Genomic DNA, 10,678 nt, shown 5'->3' with positions numbered 1-10,678 from the left:
AGAAAGAGCTGATGTAAAGGATTTAGAAACTATGTCTCATTTCCTATTCCAAATAAATTCTGTAGCAGAAGTTGCTATACAATTACATTTATTGTTGAATGTGATCCTTAGAACTAATTCAAATTCCATTTTTAAATTTATCATATTACTGATCTCACAGTTTAAGTCAGTGTCTGGTGAGATTTGGGCCCTAACAGAATGTGTCCTGTTTACAAGAAAGCTTAATTAGCTCTAGCATCCCTACACATTTAACAGGAGGAATCATATTCCCCTTACTTGGACAGTATTTGGTCAGTAGAAAAGTGTCTAAAAATTGTGTTACATTTTTGCTGACGCTTCCTCTAAAGCTGCTTTACCAGACTTCGCAATATCCTACCTGATAAAATTTACTTTGGCCAATATTAATCAGTCAGCTTGATGTCCTAACATTTACTTTTCTGTTTTGTTGTTTGCAATGCTTCTTGGAACTGGGACAAACAGCAGCCATGTGCTCATGTAAAGTCTGTGGTATGTACTATATAAATGAGGCCACAGTTCTCACTACCTAACTGCCATCTGAACAGCATTCTTAGATCTTTACTTCTGAAAGGGATCGGTTTTCCTCGGGTGCCATGAAGGCACTAATAGCTTTAATACTGCTTGTTCAGCTTCCAATTCACAAAGCTGTACCAGCAGCTCCCCCTGCTCCCTTGGGCTGTGATGACCCAGAATCTGAAGCAGCAGCTGAAGTTGCTGTGAATTACATTAATGGCCACAGTCACCACGGATACAAGTTTGCCTTAAACAGAATCGAGGATGTCCGGGTGGTACCGCAGGTAAGTGAGGAGCTTGCGGGCAGAGCAGTGTGTTCACCTGGGGATGCTCGGAAATGACCAGGACAGGGATTTGCCAAGGGCTGTATCCTCACATGGGGAAATCAGCATGGCTCTGTTGATTTAAATGGGGCAAGGCCACCTGGTAGCAGTGGAGAATCCAGGTCACTAGAATGTATATCTCAAAGAGCAGAACAGAGAGGGGAGAGAGAAATGTTCAGAAGTTTTTGTACAATGGGCTTGGTTACAAATGCAGAGGGCAGATCATTCCAAGTGCTGATTCATGAGCCCAGTAGCTAATCTGGAGGGAAACTGAGGATAATCTTTGAGATGCAGGTAATTTTTTATTGGCTAAATGCATACCTATTATAACTCCATGCCATTAATGATTTTGTAGTGGGCATCGATTTCACCTAATATCCCACTGAGCAGACAAGGAATCTGAATGGAAATAACTGCAGCTGATTTTCATTAAGATCTATGGTTGTCATTCTAGGCATCTAGAAAAACTGTATAAATGGTCATGAATACAATGTATGCACCAATTCAGAACCTTTGATTCTTCAAAATGTTGAAAATGGTCCCAACTATTAACGTGAATGACCCTTCGTGGCTGTTTTCTACTCCTTATGGGAGAGAAGATAACAAAGTCATTTAGAAAAGACTATAACAGACATAAATGAGATTAGAAGTGTGCCCAGAGTTACCCACACAGAAACACTGGAGACACTGCTTTGCTCATATTAATACCTTTACAGGAAAGTAACCTCATTGGTTTAAATGGAATCACTCATGATTCAAACTGCAGAATCAGTCTCAGGGAACCCAGGGAACCATGCCTTATGTTATAGTTGCAAAGGTTCAGAAACAGCCATAAAAGATCCTGCAGCCCATAAAACAAAAGGAGTATTGAAACTCAGCTGGTGCAGTTCAGTGTAATCCCAACAGACTAAACGAAACAGGTCAATATGCTCCAGTGTTTATCTGTTATCTGGTCACAGAAACATGAAGTTTTTTCATCAGAGAGCTGTTGATTTTTTATAACTATCCAACAAAATAAAATCAAGTTAACTTAAGAGAATTGGCCCACTCTACACAGGTTGGACTTTCAAAACTTTACAGGTCTGTTCCTGATTAGCTGGAAAAAATCAGTGTGATTATCTTGACTTACTCCAGATCTGGAGTCCTGGTTTTTTATGAACTTAAATATTAAGGACCTTTTCAGTTACTCCAGTGTATGCCTGGAGCTACCCATGACAGTCAGCAACAGAGAGCTCTGTGCAGCCCCAGGGAAGAAATCTGGAGATGTTTTGTGAAGTAATTATGACAACTCCTGTGTTCTGTTATTTTTTTTTTTCTTCCAGGGGCCAAATGATGAAATGATATTTCTTGAACTTGATTTATTAGAGACCAAGTGCCCTATTCTCAGCCCTACACCTCTTGAAAATTGCACAGTAAGGAGCTTCACAGAACATGTGAGTACCTAAACACTACTAGCTGGGTGCAAAGGGGCACGTTCAGCATGTTGATGACAGAGGCCAGCCTATCACCAATCAGATTCCCCGGCAAACATTGTATCGCTGTACCCCTCCTTGCTGATTTCATTGCCTTCATGCCATGAAGGATTTCGCTCCTGGATTTCTTTTATGTCCTGTTATGTGAAGAGGACAGATCACTGTAAACATAACATCCCTCATACAGTCCGTGAATGCCATGGGGTTTTTTAAGACCTTCAGACTCAGCCCCCCATTGTCGGCCCCGATGTCACTGCCTCATTGCAAACCAAAGATCATTGTAAACCTGTGCAAAAATAACCTTCCCTTGGCTACATGTGGGGTGTTACCTAGTGAAATTCCAACAAGTCTAGCTACCCAGTCCTGGTTGAGACTGCAGAAGAGCTATTCCCTTCAGATAGGGCTCGGCCTTGCAAATAATGTTCAGCTGGAAATTACTGGCCTCAAATACTTTGTTCTTATGCAAGTGTGATCCAGCTCTGAGAAGCTTTCCCTGACCAAAGCAGTAGAAGTGTTGTCTGAGCACAGGCAGCTCTGGTTTCTAAGCAGAAGAGTGAGCAGTTAACAGTTTAAGCCTGCTGTTTCTAGAATGGGGCCCAATTCACAGAGCTCACCAAATATGAATCACGGTCCACCCCTGTATTCATCAGGGCTCAGATCCCGTTTTCCATCTGGGTGGAGGTAACTCTGACTGTTCCCTCTTCCCAGTGACTCCAGCTTTGCCTTTGACATCTCCTCCCTGCTGGATCACGTTGCGTGTGAGGCAGCTCACACAAGGCAGCACACTCTGCTGTAACCATGGCCACTGACCAGCTGAGATTAGTGAGAATGTTATCAAACAGCTCTGCAGAAGGTCTTAATTCATAACTATTCATATTCTTTGCTCTTTATGAGAGAGGAACCTGTACCAAATGTCCATAATCTGGCTACCCTGACACTTCTGATATTTCTGAGACCCAGATTTAGATCTGAATTTTGTAGCTCTGATCTGCCTTTTACAAAATCACAGACACCAAGGCACGCCTAGCAGTGCCTTTGCAATCAGAGCAATGTTGCCAGAATGCTCAGCCAGGATCCGTTCTTTTGAATTTAGTTGCCCTTTTCAGAAAATCTGATTTATCTGAACAATGTAACCCTTTGATTTTTGTCTCTCTCTAGGCAGTTGAGGGTGAATGTGATGTCAAACTGCAGAAGTTGGATGGGACAATATCTGTACTTGCTAGCAAATGCCACTCAGAAGCAGGTAAAGCCTTTGTTCTGTAGGTTTGAATCCAGAGGCTGGAGTATTATTATAGCAGTGGTTACAGTTCAGTAGCTTTCTCGATTGCAAACTTCTGGGTATAAACAGGGCATAAAGGATGACAGTTAATGAGTTTTCTAAATGCATCTGTTTTGAATGTCATTTCCCCTCCCCTTTTCTGATTTCATTCAGAAAATGAATGACAATTTACTATGACAAGATACTGTAAGACTAACTGGGCAGCAGGTCCCAGATTTGACCTACAGATTGCTTGTCCTGAATCTTTTAATTCAGGGGTTTAACCTTAAGAATTTGATTTCTTGTTGGTCTGAGTTTACTTGAGCTTGTTGATTGTCATAACACCTCTGGAAGAAGCAGCTTATTTACTAAACCCAGCATTTTCAATACTGCCACGGGAAAGCAGAATGTCTATTCTGCATGCTCAGTGTGAGATCTCTGCTCTGTATGAGATATCTTGGGTACTACTTTCAAAGCTGGTGACTGAATGAAATAACACACTCACATAAACACAACTCCAATAAATTGAAATATTTTCATTTTTCCACCATTCCTAGTGTGAACTGAAGCACCTTTTTATTGGTGTCATAGACAGTTTGCCAGAAAGCAAATTTACTAAAAACTGAATGAGAACATTCAAAATGTGCTAATCAAGTCCACAGCACCTTTCCTTGCAGAAAGATTTGAACGGCCAAGTCGTGTGCCACACTGCCATCTATAGCCTGCACTGCAAAAATTCCTGCCACTGTAATTTGGGACAGACCGTGAAACAGTGTTTCGTGTGACTGAATAGGTCTATAAAGCCTTTCAAAACAATTTAAACTCTGATCAAAACATGATCTGTTCGGTTGCTCCTGCAGACTCAAATCAAGACATTGGCAAAGTCTGCCCTGACTGTCCAGTACTGGTGAGGTTGAACAACACTGAGGTGTTGGAAGCGGTGTCAGCTGCACTCAATGACTTCAACAGCAAAACCACCGGCCCATACCTCAGACTCCTTGAGATCGGAAGAGGGAAAATACAGGTAATTACTGGAACTATGTCTAGCCTTCCATGGAAACAGAATATTTCATCTTCAGCAACTGTGCACTGATAACTAGTCATGTTTGCAACAGACTCAATATGCTTGCTCTAATTTGCCCTACTGATTTGCTCTTCATTTCCCAAGTATTTTGTGCCATTTTAGCCACAGGATTCCTTACTCCAGTAGGAGATGAAGGCACAACACTTGCCTTTTATCTTTTCTCTGCAGCTTTGCAGTTTCACAGTGCAAAGTCAGTTAAACAATTTTCCTGTTTTATCAGTATGTCCCATCGCATGTTGTTGCTGTTGAGTTTGCTGTGGGTGCCACGAACTGCTCTGCAGAAGAAGCCAAAGTTAACGTGGGGGCTTGTCAGCTGCTGCCTGAGGATCAGTCTGTGAGTATTGTCAGCACCAACCCCAGAGGTGGAAAAGCAGCATCATGCTGGGATGAGCTCGCACTTGAGCAGGAATAGACCCCTGTGGGGATCAAAGTGCAAGAGATGTATACCATCACGATACGATTTTCCATATATTATTCCTAAAGCAATATCACACCTTTCTCTTCTCTCTGCAGTACCTGGACTGAATCCTGATGGATTTGAATGCATTTGAAAAAGGCTTGAGGACCAGAGTGTCCTTAAGATAGAATAATTTTAATCAACATAATACATATTTTTGTTTACTCTTCTTAACATGAGCACCTGAGAAAATCAGGCTCTTCATACTGGACAGTACACAAACACATAAAAAAAAAAAAAGGCAGACTGTTAGAATTATACTGTATACTTTATCATGTTAAAATTCCTCTGTTTCTGATGAAATTGAGTCCTAGGCAGTTTTAGTGGGTGTAAGCTTTTTACCTAGATTCTTATATATTCATTGCCTCCCTCATATTCAGATATACAAAGGATCTTACTTTAGAAGAATACAGGAGTTTCACTTATTTGCTGCTTATGCATTTAAAGAGCTTGGCTTTTGAGCCCAATAGGCTAAAAAGCAAGCACTTCACTGCTCAGATAAGATATGAGAACATGTAGCAATTTCCAAATGTGCTGAAATTAAAAATTGTAATGCAGGCCTCCGCTATTTTCTAACTATTTTCTCTTGACTATGTTCTGCTTTGCCAGAATTTTGGTTTCTGCACAGGATCAATGACAAAACATCCCATACAGAGCATTCACGTGAACTGCCAATTGTACGGACATCAGGTACCAACTCCAGATATTCCCTTGCTTTCCAGAATATTCTATGCTACTAGTACTGTTACAAGCCATCACCTTGAGTTTACTTCTTTCACTGTAGACTGCATTAGCTATCTGTGATAACGTGGGTTTAACTTTTATCCTAAAAAGCAAGGCCAGGTAGCTCCTGACTGTCCTATGGACTTCTGTGTTTAGAATTATGTCACCTCTGCCATCAACATTTGACAGTTTGTCCTTCTAACCATTTGGGAGATTCAGTACGGCAAAGGGAACCAAACTCTGCTCAGCTAGAGGGGTAAGGCAGATAAATGTAAAACAGAAATGAGCACTGAGGTGGAGGAAATCAGCTGGGAGCTTTTAGTAGTCCTTAGACATGACTGAATTGAGGGACACTGACCTGCACTGCTACAGCAAGGAGAGGGAAACACGTGCGCTCGACCTGAGTGCTCTCCAGGTATTTTAGTCTACATTTGCTCTGAGGAGGACTAGGTGGTGGTTGAATGCTTCCTATGAACCAGAGCTCTTGGTAACTCAATAGTAATTAGCTGCCTAGGAGGTATATGAAAGACAGAATGAGGCAGCTGGTCTTGAATGTTTCGACAGCTGTGCAGGTGGCCCTGGAAAATTCATACACCACAGAATTTGGTGCTAATGATCCACTGGCTATAAAAAAATGTGTTTGTGGGCTTCTGTGTATGTGTTCAAATGCAAATCAGACTTCTGTGATGGTCAGGAACATTTGTACCTGGGTTGGAGGCCTATAGCGAGTTAAGAACAGGGTACCTAGTGAGATATCAATGACCTGTAGGTCATAACCCCCAGCTCACTGAAAACAAACACCAACTGCTTCTCTTTTCCAGCCCGGAGTTACCTACGCGCATGCAGGACAAGATACATCAGCAGGACTGCCACCCAGTACTGTAGGCTCAAGAAACCATGACCTCAGGCTTTCCTACCATGACCCTCTTGCATCTGAATCCAGTTCTTCAGAAATGTTTCGTTCCATGCTCTCAGCAAAACCTGTAACAAAGAGAGCAGTTGCAGAGGCTGCTCAGCACGACAAAGTACCTCGCCCAGTTGGCTTTGTGCCTCCTCCTCCTCCGTGCCCTGGGAAGATTCGCTATTTCGATATCTAGGCTGTGCCACAGACATGAAACCCAGCCGACTGAAGGATCTGTGTGCAGCAGCAACAGCAACAGGCAGACCACAACATCAAGTGCAAATAGGTGAGACCATTTCACTCTGAGCCCAAATGAGCTCTACCCTCCAGAGAGCAGAGCCATGGCCGGCATCTTGCAAAGGCCTGCTCCAAAATATAGGTGATTTCAACATATAGCATTAGTTTCAATGAAACTGTTGTAAGAGCTATACAACAGTTGTAGCTTTGTGAAAGAAACACCACCCAAAAGGTTACTTCACAATAAAATGTTCAACGCTTTGGTACCTTCTATCTGTATATATTTTCATTTAGTTGTGAAGTATCTCCTTCACAGCATCATGAGTCATATTCTGGGCTTGATTTCAAAAACAGTAAGCTCCTGCACTTCTCATCAGCTTCACTGGGACGTGTGGGTGCTGGGCACTGTGGAAAATCAGGTCAGTCCTTTCTTTTGATCACACACCAATAACACGAAAGAAGTGGCAGGAAAAAATGTATTTTTCTCTTCCACCTGCAATGTTTCCTAGCATGTACCTACTTTTAATACCCACCAGAAGTACCTCAAAACTTTTGGACATGGTATGAGAGCATCCATGTCTATGAAAAGAACAGAGAATCAGGACACATTCATTACTGGCAGGCTGAAAGCATCAATCCTTGCAGCCAATTACATGTGTATTGTCTGTCTTCCAGCAGACACACAGGTGTAGTATGGCCATGGGGTCCTGTATGGCCTCTGTGCATATGAGGAAATGCCAATTCAAGGGAATAAAAAATATACTGCAGATACGCATCTCATATGACAGGATCCAGACAGTGATGGCAATTTACCATTGTCCTAGCAGTCAAATCTTCCCTGAATTTCTGGCACATGTTAGAGGCAAAATCTATTCTAGATAGAGAATTAATAAGGGGCTGGGGCCAGAAGGATCTTTACTGCCAGCCAGACTGGAATTCTGCAGGCCCTGGGGAGCAGTCTCAAAGACAGTCATGAATCTTTAACCAGAACAGCACTTGCTACAAGATAATTATCATGCAGGCAGCAAAAATTGCAGAACACATGTAATTTCTGAAGTGTTTCAAATAACCTATCCTGTTCTCCTAGTTACAACCTTCCAGTATTCAGTAAGCAACACAACTAACATTTGCTCTTGGTGATAGTGCAACAGGTTGGGACACAGAAAGGTTCTGCAGTGCTGTGTCACTGGGGAAAGGAAAAGCCACAGGCACTTGCAGCAGCACTGCAGCTGGGTGTGTGGGGAGGACAGAGAAAGGGAAATCAGCCCAAACTCTATAAACCATATAATGTGATGCAAACACACTGAGGACAAGCTCTGCCCATGAAGGCAGCAGCTCTCACATTTCAAGAAAAGGCTGAATTTTGCAGTTAAGGGTGTTTCAGGCATTTGCACCAGTCACTGCCAGTCAATTGCCCAGGGATTTTTTGCTTCTCTGTAAGGCAGTGACTCCAGTACATTCTGCCATTTCCTCAGCAAGTGCTTGTATTAGGCTGTAGAAATGTCTTGATGTAGTAAGGTAGGTGGTCCTCCCATCTCACTGCACGAGGTGCAGTACAGGATTTAATGAAACAGCGACTCTTAATACCTGCATTACTGTAACACCAGATGCATAAGATTTTTTAAAACTAGGAATCACCTTAACTAAACCATAAAAATTGTCTTGTATATAATGAAGTAGGCACTAAGTTACAGAGAAGACTGTTTTCCAGGCTTGGAAAATTATCTGATTGTAGAAAGAGTATGTTTACAAAAGGGATCCTTGCCCATGAGGATTTCTGAACTCCAGAAATACTGCATTTTCTTCTTGCCTTTTCCACTGACACAAAGCAAAGCAATGTAGCAGAAACATCTGTGGCCTCCATACTTCACAGATGTTCTCCTACACCTGGTGTAACTACTCCATTGTTTCCTAAAATAGGAAGAAAAAAAAGAAGTAGAATTTCTCTGTGCATTCCAGTTGGTTGCTGCATTTCATCTTTTTTCTCCTGAATGCTTGCCCTCTTAAAGACACATTGTGCCCTCTTACAGATCCATTTTCCATGACTGCTTTGAAGCAATCACTTTGCCCCCCCCCAGTATAGCCCCATATTCAAGCACTTGGGTCTTAGTAACAGATTCAGCATTTAATAATAGATTCTCTGGGTAATGAGAACTATGAAATGGAGATATATAAAATACAAATGCCTCCTCCCTTGAAATGCAGCATGAACAGTTTTGCCAGGTCTGCATTGCTGGCTGACAATGTTTTTCAGCTTTTTCGAACCCTGTTTTGCAAAAGCATATGTACTTCATGTGCTGCTTTGGCTGGACACGCTCAGATTTCCCAGATGTGTCCATGTTTTGAGGTCAGCTACTTCAACAGAGAAATTTTTTCCTTTCCAGTCAGAGGAAGAATACAAAGAACAGAGTCAGGGATATAACAATTCCCCATTATAAGAAGCACCGACCCAGCCAGTACTAACTGGCACCCATCTCCATAGAAATGCCATGCACTGTAAGGATAAAGAAAATGAGTTATTATCCTTTAGCCACAGGGGAAGCATCCCCAGGCACAAGGAACAATGTGAGTGAGTCTGCATTGCTGCTTCTGCTCTTCCTGTACTATGGCTACAGCAGTGTTTCTCAATATTCACTCCTTGTATCCCTTCCCTCCAGGATACAGTCCATACGTTATCCCTCACCCTCAGTTTGCAAAGCAACTGGTGACATATGAGGGGGCTCATTTTGGCAGCCATGTGCCCCTTCTCTCCTGCTATCTGTGTTTTGCACCTTTGTCACCAAAAAAAGAAGAGTTTTAGTCCCAATGCTACTGTAGGTCTTCTGGTGTGTATAATCCTTCCCAGGTCTCTGTGGGCATTCCCTGGGAGAGGTTCTGCTGTCTCACAGGGGAACATGCTTTGAACACTGCTGGACTAGTAAAAAAAGTGACAATATATACATTTTTAACCTCACCAACCATTACAGTAGTATTAAATAGAGACAATTATGCCCTTCATTTGCACTTTTCCTTTGTCACTCCACACAGCCCTCAAACCAAAAGGTACTCGGTGTCCTCCAGCAGACAGCTGTGATCACAGAGTCCTGTGACAGAAAATGAGGGCCAGGGAAATGGTAACCAAGTTTTCAGTATCCTTCAAGGTGAAATACTGCAGAATTGCCCCTTAGTGGCATTCACTGGGATCCTCCCCAAGTAATGGTCATTGTCACTTCTCCAGATCTTCAAGATAACAGCCACTTGTGAAGTTATTCCCCCTTTTCTCCAGCATGGAGTTCCTGACAGGTTACTCACAAGGCACAGTGCTGTCAATTCAAACTAAAGTTTCTCCAGGCAGAATTTTCCACAACCCTTGAGGAGTTTCAAGACCTCTAAGGGGTACCATTCATGTGTAGGTATCCAGCTGAGTAGAAATGCTCACAGAATAAATCCAAACCAAGCTTTCTATCACAACCAAACTGACTGCATATAATAGAGTCAATATATTTGTTTACAGCTGGCGTTTAACAAACACAAAGGGCAAAATCAGTCAACCTTGTGGGGCTTATCCATTTCCTGTTCAAATTACTGAGACCTTTGTCATTGTCTTATTTGTGAGAAGAGCTGGATCACTGACAGAACACAGATGGAGCCAGACCTGTCCTGCATATAAGCTTATTTAAGTAAATCTGGTTTCTTAAGGAAGCAGCTTTGTG

General features: G+C 42.3%; 1 protein-coding gene across 1 annotated transcript; it reads left to right on the top strand.

Moving 5' to 3' along the window:
• The first annotated feature begins 521 nt into the window (after positions 1–521).
• Positions 522–7,257, top strand: AHSG (alpha 2-HS glycoprotein). The gene is made up of 7 exons (XM_027890601.1): positions 522–815; positions 2,177–2,287; positions 3,485–3,569; positions 4,445–4,608; positions 4,889–5,002; positions 5,735–5,815; positions 6,670–7,257. The coding sequence occupies exons 1-7, from the start codon at positions 612–614 to the stop codon at positions 6,943–6,945; spliced, it is 1,035 nt and encodes a 344-aa protein (XP_027746402.1). The 5' UTR covers positions 522–611; the 3' UTR covers positions 6,946–7,257.
• Positions 7,258–10,678: the final 3,421 nt, after the last annotated feature.

This window comes from Empidonax traillii, unplaced genomic scaffold (genome assembly GCF_003031625.1).
Source record: "Empidonax traillii isolate 1590-97213 ecotype Southwest subspecies unplaced genomic scaffold, ASM303162v1 scaffold292:size1342341, whole genome shotgun sequence".
NCBI classification, from domain to species: domain Eukaryota; kingdom Metazoa; phylum Chordata; class Aves; order Passeriformes; family Tyrannidae; genus Empidonax; species Empidonax traillii.
This window is presented reverse-complemented; position numbering and strand designations above follow the sequence as displayed.

What these genes read in the sequence shown, in the direction of transcription:
- AHSG (XM_027890601.1), top strand. Translation starts at nt 612, where the DNA reads ATGAAGGCACTAATAGCTTTAATACTGCTTGTTCAGCTTCCAATTCAC. An exon ending in CAAATGCCACTCAGAAGCAG is followed by an intron (nt 3,570 to 4,444) that starts GTAAAGCCTTTG and finishes TTGCTCCTGCAG; the next exon opens with ACTCAAATCAAGACATTGGC. An exon ending in GCCAATTGTACGGACATCAG is followed by an intron (nt 5,816 to 6,669) that starts GTACCAACTCCA and finishes TCTCTTTTCCAG; the next exon opens with CCCGGAGTTACCTACGCGCA.